This window comes from Pollachius pollachius (genome assembly GCF_949987615.1).
Source record: "Pollachius pollachius genome assembly, chromosome: 1".
NCBI lineage: Eukaryota > Metazoa > Chordata > Actinopteri > Gadiformes > Gadidae > Pollachius > Pollachius pollachius.
Window position 1 is genome coordinate 10052278 of NC_136934.1, and position 21017 is coordinate 10073294.

The 21017-nt window shown below is 42.0% G+C and overlaps 1 protein-coding gene across 1 annotated transcript; it reads right to left on the reverse strand.

The window, feature by feature from the left end:
- Positions 1 to 1933: 1933 nt before the first annotated feature.
- LOC307078710 (melanopsin-A) lies at positions 1934 to 10241 on the reverse strand (the record flags this gene model as incomplete). Its single annotated transcript, XM_079740653.1, has 9 exons — positions 1934 to 2311; positions 2874 to 3017; positions 4082 to 4295; positions 4995 to 5102; positions 5845 to 6006; positions 6926 to 7097; positions 7865 to 8068; positions 8227 to 8360; positions 10072 to 10241. The coding sequence occupies 9 exons, from the start codon at positions 10239 to 10241 to the stop codon at positions 1934 to 1936; spliced, it is 1686 nt and encodes a 561-aa protein (XP_079596779.1).
- Positions 10242 to 21017: the final 10776 nt, after the last annotated feature.

Sequence of the window (21017 nt, forward strand, 5' to 3'; positions counted from 1 at the left end):
ATTTCATCGGTGCCTGCCGAGAACTCAAGATGGATGAACCAAGCTCCAGCTCAGAGACCGTGGAGAAATATCTCCAGGAGCACAACTGCACCTGGGTATTCAACCCACCCCACTCATCTCACATGGGGGGCGCATGGGAGCGCATGATTGGCATCGCACGTCGCATCCTCGACTGCATGCTCCTTCAATGTGGATCATCGCGTCTCACACACGAAGTCCTGACTACTCTTATGGCTGAGATTACTGCGGTGATGAATGCAAGACCCCTTGTCCCAGTGCCTTCAGACCCGGAGTCTCCTCTCATCTTTACTCCAGCTATGCTCTTGACCCAGAAGACCTGTACAGCCCCTCCTCCCCCAGGTGACTTTGGGGAAGGAGGCCTCTTCAAGGAAGAATGGAAACAGGTTCAGAGTCTAGCGGAAACCTTTTGGAACAGGTGGCGACGAGAGTATCTCCATACACTTCAAAGCCGTCGCAAGTGGCAGGAAAAGAAGCCCAACCTCCAAATAGGAGACATCGTCCTAATGAAGGACAATCAAGCCAAGAGAAACCAGTGGCCTATGGCTATTGTTGTGGAGGCCTTTCCAAGCCAGGACGGGGTCGTGAGGAAAGTGGACATCAGAGTCCTCAAGGACGGCACCCAGAGAGTCTTCTCCCGTTCCGTGGCCGAAGTGGTCCTCCTCCTTTCTCCACAAGACTAGTACTTTTGGTTTTATCTGGGCTCGTTAGAGACCCCAGGGGGGGAGTGTTCTGGACCCTATTCGTCGCTGTATTTTCATGCCGAGGCTTTTAATTTATCGAGCCGTCTTTATTTGTTAGTACTTCCGGTTGGACCGGAAGTGACCATCCCGGAAGTGATTCCGCTGACTACTTGATACGTTAACGCTAGAGAAATCGCATCTTCTGCCTTCTTAGTCTTGCTAGCTGTATATTCGCAATGTTTGTAAGTACTGCAGCTTGTTAGGTCCTTAGCAGCATTATTTTGGTTATTGGATCATCGATTCATGTGATTGATGTACCATTTTATCTGGCGCCAGCTATGTTTTCCAGATCTGTTTATTGTCTGTGGAGAGATACAGTAAAGCTCCAACTATCGTGCACTTAGTTATTGCAATATGTTTTATTGTGTTTTGCATTTGAGTGTATCCCGTTTTGCAACTGATATATATTTATGTTTGTGTTTCAGTTTCACTCTTTGAATTTGAGTAAACCTTCCTAATCGGCACCACGCTTCTTGGAGTTATTCATCATCAATTAGTTTAGCTGAACTGGATAGTGGGATTGTTGCTCAGATCCACCCAGACCAGTACAGATATGATGCTGAGTTTGGAATGCGTGGACAATGTGGAGATGAACAGTAGCCTTTAGTAGACCAAACATGTCAAATGAATATATAACTAATGAGGATTTTGAAGGACCAGTCACGTCTCCCGTGTCAGCATTCTTTCCTTGTTTTTTTCAGTTATCTATAATCTGTCCACGGGCGCTCCCAGCTGGGACCCGTTACACTAACAAGCTTTCAGGTGCCAAAGCTCTATCAGTAGAAAGGGTATATTCCTAACTATTGTCAAATTAAGCCGCTTGTTTTAGGTACTCCAAGCATTGCCCAAAAAACATGCGTCCCTTCGAATGTGAAAGTTGACTTTTAGATGGCTTTTTATTCATAAATCAATATTTTAAAGTAAAAAAAAAAATTCTACGCAACCAGTTACCAGCCAACAACCCAAAAAAGTAACACAATGTCACACAAACAATCTGAGCTGGAATTGAAGGGTCACAATAGGTCCGACCCAGCAAAGCTTCATATATAGGTATTGTAACATAAAAATACTCTCTGGCATAAATACATATATAGTTCCAACACAGCAATTAATTGACTGAACAAGAATCCAAACAGTGAATTTGACAGTGTACTTGGTACCGTGTACATTTTTCAAACGACATCATTGTCCTCTAACGAGTCCTCATCCACTACAGTCCCTACAGAACCGTCATCTGTGAAGCTGCTCTCGTGTTTAACCAAGCAGTCCTCCGATGTGGGGCTGATGACGATGATGCGAGGAACGTTCAGCGCTTGATCTAGAGAGGGAAGGTTTCTGAAATGTAAATCCGCAGATTTGCTCTTGTGGTTGCCCGGAGAGCCGTTGGTGACGGCCGTCTTCTTCCCGGCGTCTGACAAGCCGTTGGTTAGACTCTGGCTCCTCTTCCGGATGAGCACCAGCTGAGGCGGCGCGGTGGCCATGTTGGCCGAACCGGAGACCGTCTTGTTCTTGCAGTGGGTCGCCGACTCTTTGGTCGACGCCGATGGTTGCTGGTGGTGTGAACACACAAATGCCCGAATAGTCACGCACACGCATAAGCAACGAGCAAGACCGTAAAGCATCAACTAGAAAAGCTACAATTTGATCAAAAGCCACATACAGTGAACGTTTCTTCCGATACAAGTCGCAAGGATGCATTAAAGGTAAGGGCATCTTGCTCGAGGGCGCAGAGGCAGACTGCAGACATTGGGATTGAAACCCGGAACCTTTACGGCAAGGATTCAACGGCCGTTCTCTACATATCTCCTCCTGAACAATGCTATTTGAGATGGATCTAAAGGGCTGATTATGGTTCCGCGTCGACGCAACGCTATGACCAGGCAGAAGCTTTGACGCAGTCGTGCACCTGTCTTGGTCCTGTGTCGGGTTTTAGTAAGGGGACCAATTGCAGCCCTTGCTGCTGCATCACCTCGATGGAAGGTCAACATTTTAGGGAGGCGCACGTCAGGCCCTTGCGACGGACACATGGAGGTGTCTGTAAACCCCCTGGCGTTGCATCGACGTGGAACCATAATCAGCCCTTAACACTATATCTCTCTGTTCCCTTCTCACCTTGTGTGCTGTGCTCTTCTTTGCTCTCTCCGTCTGCTGCTTCTTCAAGAGCCTCTCCCGGCGGGTGCTACCGCGCGACGAGTGCCGACGGAAGGAGGCCCCTGATCTCAAGTCGATGGGGTCCATCTCCACGTCCCTGAAGACCTGCGTTGGGAGCAGCGATGGAGGACAGTGCAGACAAGAGGACAGTTTGTGTAAATAATGCAGAGGGGAAAGCATTACACGGAAGAGCTGTGCAGACGAGAGAATCACATATTCCATTCAATGTTTATAGACTGGGAAAGTGTTAAGTACTCTAGACTGCAATAGACGGAAGTAAAACAAAACTGGACTGACATAACGGACGACATTGACCTGAAAGCAAAAAGCGACCTGAAAGGTCTGACTAGGCTGGACGAGTCAAGGCTTGACAGACTAGAATAGTATTTTCTCGCAAATCGGAAAATACTTCTGAGATGTTAGAGTTACAGAATGTTACGGACATGCATTGGTTAGACTAAAATATACCTGAATATTTTAAAGGGTACAGAAGACAAAAGTTGTTCTAGTCTAGATTAGATAACACTAGACTGTAGAATACAATAGTTAAATAAAGATTAAACGTAAAGCAGAGGTGTACCAAACATAATACCTCTCCTCAAATGTCTAATATAAACAATAGAGTAAAATAAGTAAGACGCGTCTGAGAGCTGAACTAAAGACGCAGAAAATCTGAACATACTGAACTGTGATCTTCAAACGCACAGACTATCAAAGGCCTGCGAAATCCCATTCAGGCTTCAGACTGAACGTCTGACCGCCTCGAGCCCAGGGATATAACCCTTTATGAGGTCAGAATGAAACACTTAATACATAATAAAAAATAAACTAAAATATAGTATGAAACAATCTTTTTAGATTTATCCTATTGAAAATTGAACAGCACCAAACTGGGACCCTGAGTTAATTTATTTTGATATTAAATTATATGGTTATCACAGAAATTCTAGTCAGCAATAACTAAGCTAGTGGATATGTGCATTGTGGGTTTAAATTCAAATCGTCTGACAAGATATAGAAATGATGTTACTGTTAGACCTAGAAGAGGAAGAGAAGGATTCAGAACAATCCTTCTGGTCCTTAGTTTGTCATAGAACGACTTAAAATATCTTAGGAAATCGTTGCCCCTTGGTTCGTCTCAGTCCGGGTGAGTGTGGCGTCATGGTTACCCTGTCTGAGGACGAGTACGAGGAAGCACCCGTTGCAGTTTTGGAAGCTGACGCGTGTCTGCTGGCGGCCGTGGACTGTCTTCTAATGGCAGTGGACGTCCTGCTGATGACCGAGTCTCGGTAGGAGGACCCGCTGAACGAAGACGACATGCAGTCCTTCCGCTTGTTGGGGGCCAGGAACCTTAGGCAGGGGACTTTATCCGCCAAGGTCTTCCTGTCAACACACAAGAGGAACTGTTGAGTTCAAGGACAATGTGGTCACTGAGAGGTGGACATGTGTTTCATAAATATATTCAGACATTTATTATTATCATCATAGCAAGACACTTTGGATGACATCTCGTTATATATTTTATTTAAGCTGAAACCATGTTATTAAACTGACAATGTTCACTTGTTCCTGACAAACCTTATGTTCTTTAGCCCTGTTGATTATTTATTTGCATATTTTCCTCTAAGACAATGAACGATGCTTCTTCAAAATATCATCTTAAGAAACAACTTGAGATTCAGTGTATATTCTGGTCCCTGGCTTCCTAAAACATCCAATATGATATAATATGTGAGAATCACATTCTTGTGCATTCCCGTCTTTTTCCTCAGAATTACTGTTATTTACAAAACAACTCTGTACTGGTGAGTATCATACTTTAAAACCCTGTTGATGGAGTATCTTTGCCAAGTCTCCATCAACATCTAAACATCAATATTCACTTTGCAGTAGTTAATAAAGCATATAAAGCCAAAATGCATTTGTCACTCATGTTTCAATAAAAAATCACTACCGATAAGAAATCGCTTGAGTCATCTGTTTAACCTATTTTCAATGAGCAAAGAAGAATTATTTTTCGGGGAATCTGTTCCATTTCTATTCCCAAGGCCTCTTCAGCGAGGTGCAGTATTGCGTGTTTACCTGTACTTTTGATGTATGATGGCGTAGATGAATGGGTTGTAAATGGTAGATGCTTTCGCTATAACAGCTGGGACAGTTTTGGAGTACGGCGAGAGGATGTTGGCATGCCTGAATTAGAACAAACGGGTATTATCAACATGATTAAACACAGGGCAGATGTCAGCTACAGACACACACAAACACACTGCAAGATGCTGTGTGTTGTAATGATGTAATGATTTGACCTCTGTTGAAGCAAGGCAGGACATCAAACAATTAAGAGTAGGCACAAATGGATATCCAGGTCATAGATCAACTCAACCATGCCAGCTGCCAAGGAGTGTGTGTATGCATGATACTATTATATAATTGTAGATGGTTTATGTGTTTTGGTTGTTTTGTTGTTGTTGTTTTTTGGGGGGTCGTGTGTGTGAAACAGGTTAGGAAAGGAAAGTCAATCCTTTAACAGCGTTATATGTATAACAAGGTTGAATGGTTGGCATTCACAAGGCTTCCTCTTCCCTGTTCCGAACTGCATGCTACACCACAGAATCTGGAGAACTCTGACACCATTAACCGAGCAGCCATCCACGTCATTCGACTACTGCGCTAACCAGGTATCACAGTTCTATTTCCAGTGCTGTAGCGCGTTTAATATTTCAAAGCCTGCCAGCGCTACTCAGGAATGAAATCAGTGCTGTGCCCTCCCAGACACCTGCTAACTGCAAAAAGTCAAAAAGTTTGTACATTTTTGACACTGAGCGTCAAAGAACATCAAACAACTTTGGAGAAACAACAAAGCAAACTAAACAAGTCACTCTCCCTTCACCGGGCAAAAGTTAAACGCAAGACTGAGATGTAGCTCACTTACCCTGACCAGGAAATCATCGTCACACAGGCATACGGTGACCAGGATAAGACATAAACCACGATCACCACAAAGGCAATCTTTGCCAACTTCCATTCAGTTCGGATGGACTTCTGGCGGATTATGGTGGATTTCCGCACTTGGGTGCCCAGCCGCTCAACATCTCTGTGGGGGGGGTCATTACAAGTTCAGTTGATTTAGTTAAGTGATGTTTTTTTCACTCTTAATGTATGCATCATTTGTGTGCGCGTGTGTTTGGGGGAGGTTGTGTTTGTGTGTGTATGTGTTTGTGTATGTGTGTTTGGAGGGGCTCTGTTTGAGTGTGTGCTTGTGTGTGTGTGTGTGTGTGTGGATGTGGGGGTAGGGTGGTCTGTCTTGCATTCCTTCAGAAGAACAATAACCTGTTTTGCTAGGACACAATAACCTGTGTCTTCCACATGCCTGCAGGCTGACCCTTGACCCTCGCTATAAGTCATCATCCCCTTAAACATAGCAGGTTCTCCACAGGGACATTAGGCAAGGTTTCATTAAATGCGTCACTAGATTGTAGCATTGATTCACATCACATATTGGAAGGGGTAAAAAAGAAGGGGTAAAATAACAATGTTGTCCCGAGTTTACAAAGCGCCCCACCCACACGCACAAACATTCACACAGAAACACACACGCAGACACTCTCAAAATTGCATGCGTTCAAATATTTTGGTAAGATATACAGTTTTTATCAAAAGGTAATATATATTAGTTCCTAGTCTCCAAGCCGAGGACATTCAAACACGCACAACACACACACACACACACACACACACACACACACACACACACACACACACACACACACACACACACCCACTCACACTCACACACACAAACACACAAACACACACACACACACACACACACCACATTCACACACACACAAAACCCACACGCACGCACACACACACACATGCACTCGTACACAAACACACACACACACACAGAGCTGGAAACATGCATTCGCACAAAAACACAATACTGCACCGATACTCCGGTCGCAATAACGACAGCAATAACAAAAAGACACAAGCTCTTGAGATTGTACCTGCTTGTTTTGCGGATGGCCAGGAACATGAAGAGGTAGCAGTAAGAGATGATAGCCAGGGGGATGAAGAACACGAAACAGCACAGCATCATGGTGTAGCTCCTGTTGGACACCGTGTAAGTGACGTAGTCCCAGGTGCACGAGGTCCTCAGGCCCTCGGGGATGTAGGAGCCTGGAGGGGGGAATCAACGTGACATGAAGACTCAGTGAGGAGCCGAAGGGAGGTGTTGAGAACATCTGGCTGCTGGTGCATGCTGATTCCATGGAAGCGGGGGACATAGCCTGGGGTGTGCTAAAGCACTGTCGTTTAAGGTCACAGCTCGAAACGCGCTGTTGCATAGCTAACTATGTTATACTGCACACATATTGGCGTGTGTTTTCTGCGGGTGCGTGTGTGTGTGTGTCTCATATCACACTGTGTAGTCTTAAGCGCTCTGTTGTATTTGGGGGGCCGTGTCCCATGGGATTAAATGAATGCCAACAGCCGATGTTCCATTCCGACTCATTGAGCACCCACTGGCTACCGATTCAAATTAGAGAGTAAAGTGCACCCCTTCTGGGCTGATTTAGAGATAGTGTGCACTGACTGCCGGAGGAACTATGTCTTTGTAAGAATAATGCAGGGGCATTTTTGTTTTGTTTTGCTTTTGGATTCTTCAGTTTGGGCTACCTCTTCACTAATAAAATCTTTTTTATTTTTGTTGTTCACTTGTTTCATATGTGCTGGAAGAGGGATGCCTTTGCCAATGAGACTCATTTGAAATATATATGAATGTCAATAACACAAAACATTGAACGGCAATTGTGAACAAAAATTGCGTTGATATTATTTCAATATAATAATATGCGTCATATGTCATTATATGTCAGTCAATTCCCATTAAAAAAGTAATCCTATGAATTTGTTTGGATGGTGCTCTCGTTAAATGGTGAACTCACTCCAGCCAACGAGAGGGGCTAGGCTCCAGGCCAGGGAGTAGAGCCAGACCAACACGATGGCGATGGTAGTTCTCCGCTTGGAGTTCCACTTCATGGCCTCCAGGGGCCTGGTAATGACCATGTAGCGGTCCAGGGAGATGGCCAGCAGGTTGATCATGGACGTGATGCCAAACAGGGCCCCCAGGAACGCATACAGCTTACAACCTGGTGGGGCAATGCACACACAAATATATTGTACACATATGCACACAATATAATTATATATGTCCAACTTTTTTTTATCTTGAATCAAAAGGAGAATTTTAAGAGAAAAGAAAGGGGGAAAAAGAGTAAGGATTGTAAAGAAAGATGAGTAGATATACCGAGCTCTCCGAAGATCCACTCCTTGTTGAGACAGTTGATGAAGAAGAAGGGCGACTGGGTGAAGGCCATGAGGAAGTCGCTCAACGCTTGGTTCATGATGAAGTAGTTGGGCAGATTACGGAGCTTCTTGTTGCTGTAATGAAAATAAAAGGAAGTTTAGGGAGTTTTTGATCAGTCAATTATTGTTAAAGGTGAGATATTATACCACCAGGTGTGAGTGTGATTAGCCGTTACAAGCCGTTTTGAAAATCTACCCACTTGTGGGCAGATTTTCAGCAAAGGTGGATTGTCAGCAAAGGCGGATTTGCAAAACGGCTTGTAACGGCTAATCACACTCACACCTGGTGGTATAATATCTCACCTTTAATTGATGACTACTACATGTTTCAGAAATACTGATGTTAAACACTTGTTTAGCAGATTTTGCTGTCCGAAGTGAAGTGTAGTGAATTCCAGATAGATTTGCTATCTTGCTGGGCAAAGATCCCAGCATCTCGCAGTTCAAACACGCCCAGGGGCGCTTCTAGTTTTGTGAAATATCTGGGGCTTAGCCCAGAGGAAAAGGGAAAATGCGTGTTTAGTGTGCGGCAATTTTTTTTGCATGCTTTATTGCGCATGCACATTTTTTCATAATGCTTTACATAAATATACAAAATACACAGTTTATTATTATTTAAATAGCTTCCTGACTGCTGTGCTGCTTGTCCCCAGACATCTAAAGTTCCATTCAAGTTATTTCAGAGTACAAGTGAGACAGACCTTACATATATATATATATATATATATCACTGGAGATAGGATAGGTTAATTCACATTAGGTGGTAAACAGTCTGGTTATGTTTTTAAATCGTTTAATCTCTTGCCAGAAGGACTATCTACAAGGACTAGACTACTTTGAGATGGCCCTGGAATCCCCATGTTTGTATCTAGTGCAAAGCAAGCAAGCAAAAAAAAAGGAAGTTGATTCTTTTTTTTATAAGATTCGGGGCTAATTAAATAATAAACAAACAGCCTAGTGACGCCACTGCCTAAGCCACACTATGCCCTCGCTACTTGAAATACCATTCATCATGCTGGTAGGTGTTTTCATCATTTGTCATCTTGAGTCTTCACTTGACCCTCTTAGCCAATTAAACAATTAATTTATCTTTAAGAATGGATTTCGGAATTCAATCGCAGATTTCGAACATCATTCAAAAATTTTCGAATAAAGTGGAAAGATCGCTCTTCCTCCCACTTACTGCTTGCCTCTGTCTCTCTCTATCACTCTGTCCTCTCTTATTCACTCTCGAATTGTCCTGCTCTCTCTTTCTCTCTCTCTCTAGTGCTTTCATGTCTTTCTATTCATTTTCAATTCAGTTCACAAAGAACTTGGCCCCACAATTCAGATTGGAATAATGAAATTATAAAATTCCAACGGGTGTTTCCAATATTTGTAAATGGCAGAAACAGAGAGAGCATTTTTTTCAAGACCGTTTTTCCCTGAATGGGGATTAGTGAACATGCTTCAGGACTATAATTCCCTGATGGACAACCCGTTACATCTATCTCTGGAGACCAAGAGGCGGACACACTACAAAATCCTTTAATACTCTCCCTCTCGATCTCTCTCTCTCACACACATCCACTCTCTCTTTCTCTCCCTAACAAAAACACAGCTCACTCTCGCTCTCACTTTAACTCACTATCTGTCCATAAATGCACACACACACACACACACACACACACACACACACACGCACGCACGCACGCACGCACGCACGCACACACGCACACACTAATATCTTAATTTTTCTGTCAATCCGTTTTGAAAACAACTGTAATTCTACCGTACACACACGCACCTGTAGAAGGCGAACAGCACGAGGGCGTTCCCCGTGACGCCCAGGGCGCCGATGACGGAGACGAAGAAAGCCACGGTGTAGTGCGCATGGTCAGGCACGTCCACCTTAGTAATGAAGTTACGGTGGGTGGCCGCGGTGTCGGCCTCCATCGTTTCAGTGCTGGGCCGCATGGTCCGGACGCCTCATGACGACTGACGGCTGCCGCGGCTCTGTCAAGGGGACGTGTTTCCCAGCGCTCCCGCGCTTTTTTTGGCGCCTTTTCACCCCCGCTGTGCTGCCATAAGTCTCGCACGTGGCCGACGCATCCGAAATATATTGCCCAGATCTTCGGAGCTGCCAGCCTGCTAAAGTTAACCGTGATTGGTGTAGGCCTACTTTGATTCGGATATAATAAACGTAAACATTTTGTGTTGAAAAGGTACGATTACACCTGCACCAGCCTAACCTGTTATATTTTTTGTTAACGTTTTTTACACAATGACAAAATAATGATTATAAAGAATTGATTATCCATAAAGGCAACAGCTGTTTTTACTTTTTTTGTTTGTTAAATGTCAATCAATAGCTGTTTCTTCCTCGATAATATAACTTACATTGATTTCATTATACAAGCATAGTTATGTATTAACTATCGATTTACATAGGGTACAATATAATTATTTCAGCCTACACATTTCTCTATAAAAACTTCAACTAGTCCAGATTGTCCATAGAAAAATGTCATTCAAAAAAGCGGCACATGAAGCACCCACAAAATCAACACAAATAGTAACACTCACCAATGCACCTGTAGCAGTCGTTTCCAGACAGCAGTGGTTGAGAAAAACGTAGTTTCAGAAAATATCCAATATTTAAACTCCACACGGGTCACGTCAGAACCAGTGCCTTAACACAGATCCGCACAGTGTGGTGTGTCCTCAACTGCTTTGCCCAGCTGAAATAAAAACAATTCAAGTTGAAATCCTCCTCCACTAATGAGTTAGATCCCCAGGATTGCGAGCACTGATGAGGAGATTTCACTGTGTGCGCGCTGTCCATGCATTCCCAAGTTAGCCAGAAGACTCTCCCAGTCACACCACGCTGTCTCTCACACTCTCTGCTAGTTAGCAGCCCTTTTCCAGCTCCCTATGTATAACCTCCTATCTCTCTATAGTCTCTCACTCTGTGTGTGTGTGTGTGTGTGTGTGTGTGTGTGTGTGTATATGTGTGTGCGTCTCTCTTTCGCTCGTCGCTCACTGATCTCTTCTGCTCTCTGTCTCTCGTCCCATCATCTCTCTCTCTCTCTCTCTCTCTCTCTCTCTGTATCTCTCTCTCCCTCGATCTGTCTCTCTCTCCCTCTCTCGGTCTGTCCTATTCCCACCACTCAAACACATATTCTGCCTCTCTTGCCAATAAACTCTCACACTACATGCAATATGTGGGACAGCCTTTAGCTCAGTCCCCTCCACCACCAGAGCGTTACGTAACACACATCATGTTCTCAGCAATGCCACCGCCAAAGGCCCTTCTACTCTAGGCTGCTAAATACTTCACAAATAATCCATTCTCTGAACGTAGGCACGCCACGTAGGTATTTACATTTTGCATGGATTCCCTTGGTCGGTGCAATGTAGAGCACGTGGCAGAGATGACAGCACACGCATACATCTTCCAAGGCAACCAAGCCTTTTGTGTTCATGTATGCGCAGCGCTGGCACACAGATGCATCTGGGGGGATATGGGGGCGGGGGGTTCAAAAGGAAAAGAAGACGGTTAATACGGGCTGTAACAGGCCGAAGGAATGCGGTCAATCGATTGGACAGGGTGGTCGTGGTTATTGTGTCGGTGTCTAAGTGCAGAAATCATTGAGCGACGCGTTTCCGAGTCACAACAAGCAAGTGGTATATAGAAGGAATACACAGTGGACAGCAAACACACAACTGTTGTGCTTCATTCCATGCTATGAGGGCACTGGAATCCCAGCGAATGACTGAGCACTGCAGGGCAGTGGAGCGTCGAGCAGCTGACCTCTGAGCTGGGCCGTCTTCCCTCTCTCACTACTTTTTATGGAGCTCCAAGTCCGAGATGCTCAGCGGTGGAACAGGAGATGAAGTACGAATAAAGGCAGCAGAGGAATGTAGGGTTTAATAGAAAGCGATTTCAACTATAAGCCCCCGAAGCAGTAGATGGCCTTAATCTGTACATCCTAGATGCTGCTGGCTCACTGTGACATGTTACACCCAGACCACTGTTGGCTGCATGTAGATGCTGCTTGCACATGTGTGCATGTTGCAGGTTTGTGCTTATGTATGGATATGCGCTAGGCAATGCATTCCACACTTAACGGTCCAAGGGATTACCGGTTCGCCGAAGGATTTAATGCGGTAGGACCTTTTTACAGATGGGTTTACATGTTTCATATGATGGATAAATGATGGTTGGCAAATACAGAGCTTCAAATGTGTTTATGTGTATTAAAACGGGAAAGGTTTTGAATAATACATTACTGGCCCGTGGATGAGTCTCAGGAAAGGAGGAATGATATTTAGCGCAAATTGATTGGCCGGTATAAATATCACACATTTTCCGGGATGGGTATTTTGATTACTGGAGTGTGTGCTCTTGGGAGGGGGGCAGGGTGTGTGTGTGTGTGTGTGTGTGTGTGTGTGTGTGTGTGTGTGTGTGTGTGTGTGTGTGTGTGTGTGTGTGTGTGTGTGTGTGTGTGTGTGTGTGTGTGTGTGTGTGTGTGTGTGTGAGGGGGAGCACCAGAGAGGTTGTTACAGATGTGTAGCTTATAACTTAGTCAAGACTTGCTGTGCTACAGCAACAGGTGACTGGCCAAATGTTCAATCAATGTTCTGATTTATATAGTTGTAACATACAATGTTGTTATAAGCCGTCTATCCCAAAAATGTAAACTAGGCTAAGTGTGGAAAAACTTGAATTAACAAACCAATGAAAAAAAAAAACATTCCGACACCGAAAGTATTGTCACCCTCTCTAGCAGCAGTGGGTTGTTAGATACAGACACAATTAAATGTAGATAAAAACTAGACATTCAACCACCCTGGGTTGTGCTGTCTGCTGCCTCTCCCCCAAGCTGTCAAGCATCAGCTACTTAACTCCCCAGGTTAAACTGCATGGTAAGTGAGGTCCAAGGGCTTGACCTTCAACCTCTGTGTCTTTCAACATATAGATGATAAATGGCCCCTCATTTACTACCAGGTGTGAGTGTGATTAGCCATAACAAGCCGAATGAGTAACACGGCAGTGCCGATTTAGAAACGGCTTGTAATGGCTAATTACACACACCTGGCGGAAAATATGGGTCCTTTTATTTGATGGAAATGTAGCTGCAGTCTCAGGTAAAAATGAGTTTGTATATATTTATTTAAAATGTGATCCAGAATAGTTAGCTCATCTCCATGGAAAAAGCATTCGGCAAATGGCTTGGAATTTATAGCTTGGAACATTTAAGGTCGCCTACATTCATTGTGAAGGTCATTGGTTAATTAGTTTTGACTGGTATTACATGGGTGGTGTCCAACAACTGGGCTTGTACCCTATTGGTTTTGTGGCGTTTGTTCCTAGTAGAGAACGGCTAATTACTATTGAGTATGTTTCAGTGACCAAGAGTATATGTCCTGAAGCCACAACTGTCCATTTGAAGGATCGATGCCCTCACAAAACACCAACACCGGCATGGTTTACCCTTTAGAAAGAAAATGAATGAGAAAATTTATGAATTAAAGAAGGATTATTTTTTGGGGGAGATTTAATAAAATAAAGAAATGAAAGAAATGGGAAATAAAAATAATGAATAGATAAATAGGAATTTTCGTTCTTTCCTAAGAGAAGAAAGAATTGAAAATCAGTTATTTTATTTGAATCCTTAACTATACTAAAAGAAGCAATTGCAAGGCCACGGCTCATGCTTCTATTGCTGCTGTGCTCTTATAAACCCATGTGCCTGGTTTGGTGGTATGGCGTCATTAAGGTCAGAAAGAAAAGGATTACGTACTACTGGCCCCACCATAATCCGGTTGTCAGCATAGAAAAGTAGTTCATGGAAAACTATAAAAAAGAAGAAAGCAAAGCGGATAACAACAGACAGAAAAGGGGCAACATGTAGGATTTGGCGAACTGGGTCCCAATTGGTCGCAAAAAAAAGCTCGCCCACCAGATATAAGGTAAAGCTAAATGTTTGCTTTAGTGAATCTATGCTTAGTGATACGGTAAGTCAGCGTGCCCTCTGGGAAGCTCTGCTTCTTCCTCCTCTCCCGGTGGACTGAGGGCTGCACTGAACTGGACACTGCAATGACGGAAATCATCTCTTGAGGTACAAAGTGGTATTATGAGACGCTACGGGCCGGGCGCTAGCTGGGCTGGCTGCTAACTGAATTAAACATCTCTGCAATCTCTTTTTTGCATTCTGTTGATAATTGCAGTTCATTTTTGAGTGTTTTAAACTAATAATTGTACACGTGACACCTTTTTAAACAATCAAAGCTATACAAATATGGGGAAATAAATAATTGGGACATCTGGAAGTTCCTAACATGTGGGGCAAAGAAAGTAAATCTACTCAACCATGTTTGGTTCGAATCCTTGGATCAGCAACCGGGCGGTTTCCTGATGTCCCCAGAGATCCAGAGGGCTCAAATCGTTTCCAGGGTTGTGTGGAAATCTTGACAAGGGAAAGAAGCAAGAATAGAAGGGCATTGCAGGGGAAAACCATCAGTGATTGTTCTCTGAAGCATCTGTGCCACATGTATTGCGTGTTGTTAAGGCTCTTTCCTTTGCCATACCCACCCTGGGTTTTTGTTGACAAGGCTGTACTGGGAATCTAGGTTGGATTACGTGATGTGGAAAAATAACGAGGACAGAATGTAGGCTTAATAGATAGAATGAGTCTGGACAAATCTTTCTCCTTTTCTCTCTCTCTCTCTCTCTCTCTCTCTCTCTTCGCTCTCCCTCAAGCACCCCCACTTACTCATCTCTTTATCTATTTCTCATCCCCGTCATTTTAATGTCTTTTAATTGAATTCAGTGGCCGACGATTCATGAAATAACCAGCAAATTATACATGGTTCCATATGCTAAAGGGGCAAATTTAATTACATCCACAATCATTTCTATTAATCTCCACTCCATTGTCTCATTCAAATTAAAATGGCTTCATGACATCCCACAGGACCAAGAATAGAAATAAGCGGATGATGGAAATTGATGGGCGAATTGATTAACTGATTGAATCATAACCTGATGTCAATTAAATTCTGATTGACGGTACTGCATATATGTCCGACCTTAATATCTTTAAAATAAACAACATGATGATGCTATGTTACAGATGTTATCTTTAAGACTCCTGAGGCTGATTAAACTCTTTAACTTGTATTATATAATCTTTATCTTCACTCCCAACAGGCTGGGAGTTATGCCTGCAGCATGTGGAAAGGGTCCCCTGGATTCTATCATTAATCCGTGGCTTCTAATACATACACATAGACAGAAGACATACAATCACAGCCAAGAACTAGGCTGCGTGAGTTTTGGTCACAAATTCATTATTATTTAAGAGTTGAATTTGTGGGAGAATACAGAAAGCGTAATTGTTCATGCCATTTGCGTCCCAAGGCTAGTAGACCTGTTAAACTATTTAGCACCTTTGCTTTCTTCACTGTGTGTGAGCATGGCATTCAATTTAGAAAATGAAAATAAAATAATTTATAACACAATCACTGACGGTTAGTTGGTGACATTTAACTCAACAATCTAAAAAAATAAAATATTAATTTGTGAAATCAGAAGAAGGTAACACACACATTGCAGGTAACAAACAAAGACAGCACAGGGATAGGAAAGTTACTGCAACCTAATTAAACAATGTTCAAACATTGATAAATCATAGCCAAACCTCAGGTTAGGGTTTTTGATCTCATGTTGAACCAAAAACAGTCAGTATTACCGCAACAGTATAGCACTGAAAACAATAACAAAAATAGTTAACCATAAAGCAAACAAACAATAAACTGCGTTAAGAGTAATAAGTAACAGCCAAAGCAATGTAGCGAAGTAGTAAATAAATAAACAAAGAAAGAAAGAATGAAGCAAGAAAGATCAATTGACCATGAAGAAAGTAGTAAAGATTAGAAAAATAAAAATCTAAGATCAATTAGAAAGATGGTGAAACAGAAAAAAAAGTAAGAAAGGCCATATTGAATATACCCTACATTAAGTTCAAACAAAGAAACACAAATTTTCACTCAAAACAATCATTTTACTCAAAAGAGATGTTCTTTGTTCGCATTTATTAGGTTTTAATCCACGATTAAAACTTCATAAGCATATATAAACCCCAACATTCAATACAACTAATTTGGTTAAAAGGTATTTGGTGATAATATCAGTATAACAGCAGGTAATTCTGTATATCGAAATCCTTACGACATCCAAACACACGGTGCTAATAAAACCAAACAGCTAAACTAGAAAGCATAAGTCTAGGTATAAAATACTACTTTTATTATTAATTATAATAATTGAGTGACCTGGCCAAGGAGGCAACCTTGTTTGTGCATGTGAACACATCTTTACACGCTGTACACAAACAGCCATCAAATTCACTTGCTTGGACCAGAAGGGACTGGGTGGCCCAGATGAAGACCCCCCCCGTGTCTGGGGGAGGGATGCACCAGCTCCCTGAAGTGTCAGCAGAGGCTGCCTCTCGCGCCCCCCCCCCCCCCCCCCAGTGCTCCCCTCCATGCACTCTGGTCCCATGATGGGTGCTGGGGGAAGACACAGCAGCACGCTGGACTGGGGTTGGACTTCAAATCCATTTGGTCATTTAGCTGAAGCTTGTGTCAAACGCGCCTTACAAGGCTGGGATCAGTCAGAGTCAAAATTGGAGTTGCAACCAAAAAAAAAAAAAAAACGTTCAAAGTGCTGTGTGACCCATGAAATAACAACAACTGGACCGAGAGCTGAGTAGCTATGGGAATCTGGGTTCCCAGGTAGCTAAGGAACACAAGGTGAGTGGACATATATTTTTAGCGCATAATGGTAAGCATGCATAAGCAAGTGTGAACCATTAGTAATTGTTATGGTATACATTGTCGTATCTTTCCCTTTTGTTCATATTTCCCAGTGCCCCACAATGTTAGTTCCACTAATTAAGATATAAAGCGAGTGAAGTCCAAAAGCAGCCAAAGGCCATCGCATGGGTCTCAGATTACATTCTGCTTATACGTTGAAATGTCAAAGCCCTGAAGATGTTAAACGTTATATTATAATTTCTATAGGGCTAGGATAACATTTTACTGTCGAAGCTGTTACACTTCTGAGGACTACATTCAAATGCAAAAATGTAAGGAAAGATTGTTGTATTTCAAATGACCTCATAAGCTTCTCGTTCTCCCTTCAAATTAAATTAGAGAAAAGTAAAGTGATAAAACTGTTGGCCACAACGTCATGGTTTTCTCAGCTCTCCCCTATTTTATTTGTATTCATTTATTTATATTATTCTAGCCTACTATGTGGCTGTGCATTTATCTTTTGTAAAATATATACAATCATGTATTGGCCTATTATATGAACTAAGATATAATTTACTACAAGCCATGATTCAATACATTTTCTGGAGGTATATCATAGTCCTATCTCCCCACATGGGCTTAGTGTCTCCTACCGTATATACTGTATAGTCTTTCATAAACCTACAGATCTACGAGGACCTGTGGGGGGCTGGCCGGGCTGAAAGGTGTTGGAGGATGGTGTAGGGGTCTGGGGCAGGCTGGGGGAACACCCTGGTATGGTGTGGAACTTTATATTCAGAGACGTTGGCGCGCCCCATGGATATAAACCGCTGGAGCAGTGAAACCAAACCACAACATAACAGCCATAATGGCTCCATCGGGTTTCAGAATATTAACCTGTTTTAAAAAGCCTAGAGTGTCCTATTTCACTTAATATATGACTGCATTCACTGCTGCAAGAAACAACCAATTTTGCAGTTATTTATCGACGCGTTTCACTTATAGGTGTCCAATATAAGCTTGCAAGCCTAGTCATGTTTTTGAAATTACAATTTCTCATCCTCTTCACCCAAGGTTAAATAAAGTAAGCAATTTCCCTGCAATAACAAAGTCATGCATTGGAATTATTTTCACTACCCTTTTGAAACTACAATGTAATACCTTGCATTTGAGGTCATTTTGTGTTTTGGCTTCCATACGTATCTTAGGTTGGTCTATGTCCAATGTTGGGAAGCTACTTTGAAAGCATAGCTTTGCAAGCTATTTCAGACTCTCTTCTCTACGAGTCTCTCATACATATAAGCGGTACACAATTGGATTTACACATTGGATTCACTGCTCTGCTTTTTGGCCAAGTTGTCAGCATGGGTTCTCCAGCATTGTTTGGTGTTCGAACACAACTCATGCATTTGTTGGCCAGCCTCCATGTGACAGGACAGGATTAGCAGCCGGCATTTTAATGAAATTCAATAGAACTTTGTTCACTGTAGTGCTGAGATTGAGCAATCGATTCAACACGCCATCCCATGTCTCCTGCTTATGTCAGGATGTGTCACGTGTGAACAAAAGGCCACAACCCCTAAGGAAAATATGAATAAAACGGTACATGGTGAGGGAAACAATAAACAACAGGGGACTTTCTATTGAGCCAATAAAGTGAATCATTCAAACAAATCAAATGGCGTTTCAAAACCATTGCAAAAACACAGTGGAATCAACCCATTTTATTTTCACAAATGTGAAATAACATCAGCTGAGTTTGTCTGGCCTTTCTTAACAGTAATAAAAGTCCAGACTTGTGATTTTCTAAGCCCAATGGAGCTCAGGAGGGAGATTTCCACATCACTTTGAAAACTAATAATAATGAACTTCATCAAATGTCGATGTGACACAGTGCATTACCTCCATTTACTCTAGGCCTGTTATTGTTATTCCTCAGGAACAATAATGACAGTACAGGTTCCACTTATTTCCAACAAAGATAGTGCTCGCTACACAAAATCCTGAGTTGAAAACAGGGTATTATTCAGAGGGGAAATGCAGTTTTTTTTTGTATTTGATGCCTGGGGTGTACAAGATGTGCCACGGCATGAGTGACTTGTAACCCTGTTTGATGTGTCACAAGCTTTTTCAGAAGCAGAAGGGAGCTATGTAATTTGAACCTGAAAATCCATAACCAATTTGAGGGCAGGGGTGAAGGTAGTGTAGCTGAGAAATACAAAGAAAAAGAGTAGAAGCGTATTGGCTTGGAGAAGAAAGAGTGCTTTAACTAGTTTTTTAATGATATTCCATTCCAGGTCCTTGAAGTTAAACATGTTTTGTCTGTGTCCTTGTGGAACTGTAGCCCATATATTATAGCAGTGCAAGGTCCAATTGAGCAAAGATTTCTTGATGTGACGCACATTAAGTCCACACGCACAGACATAACCACTGACTCACAAATACAAGAACGACTCAGCACTATCTTGTGTGATGTGGACATCACAACAATCTTTGGAGATTGCTTCAACTGAATATTTATTGGTAAAGGCAGATTGAAATGACCCATATTATATGGTCAGGCTGGAAGATGTGACATATTTGTGTTGTGACCTTGACAGTGATGACAAAATATTAGCGTTTATGTTGCTCATTCATTCATAAATAGGCCAGTGTATCAGTCATACATTTAGTCAAAATACTATTCAACCCTCCATCTATCTTTATTCCCGGTGATTTCTTTCTGTGATTTGAGTAGTCCCATTCATGTTTTTTTATTTGTATTCTGATGAGTTTGAAAAATAAGTTAAAATGACAATTTGTCATAATTTCGGTTTAGAAGAATAACAGAAATTATTTTATTTCAAATAACTGCTAGGCTCCTTTCTTGGTTTCATATTAAAGAGACAACTCATTAATAAACAAAATGTACAGTTGGGTGTCCAAAAGGAAGTTATAGAAATCACTGATAGTCAAACAAACTACCACATCACTGGATCCACAACATTCAGTGCATTGTGTACATTTTAATTTGCAAGAGACTCGCACTCACGTTTCTGTCATTTGTGCTACTGAGGGTGTAAAAATGGAAAACAATCGTGGGAAAAATCCTGCCATATTTGTCTAGTCTCGTGAGACCATCCTGATATTCACCATTGAGTTTCACAATAAATCTAATCCTAATCTTTTCTGGGCAGCAATTGATTTCCAACTATGGCAGAGAAACAGAATCTGAACTTGTGAGATCGGGATTCGGGATGATCTCACAAGGCTTATATTTTTCCTTCATCCATAAATACATATTAGCAGTTGTGTTTTTGTCTTAAATGGGCAGGACCTATACATTAGGAATCTTGAATTTCCTCATGAAACACACAATTTGAAAAATAGGTTTACAAATAGAGGTTTACAAATGAGAACATTTTTAAAAAGGAGAGGTTAACTTTTTTAATTACCCACATTGACTCGCATGGCCTGTCAATGATAATAATTTGGTCCTGGACATTCATACTGGCAGAAAGAGAAATCTTTACCTTCCTGGCATATGTTACACAGCTTTTTTTTTTTTTTTTTTTACAAAATGTAGATGTAAATTGAAATGAAATACACAAAGACCACGACATACAGTAAAAGAAGTGAACCTTCACATAAATACCAATAAAATAGCTAGGATTTTCGACCGACTATAACTTTCTGCTATTTCTGCTAAGTACTATTTCTTTATCTTCTTTCTCGAATCAATTCAATGAAATTGTCCCTCAAAAGGTTTTCAAAGGCTGCATTTCTAGTAACTCATTTTCTCATTCAGGACACAGAACAATTTATTGTTTGCTGAAGTATATTTGGTTTTCTTTGGTTTTGTTGTGGTGCTGCTTCTCTGGTTTTTTGTTGTGTTTTCCATTTGAGTTTCACAAGGTCGTCAAATGTCTTCAAATAGTGATAGCACTCAAT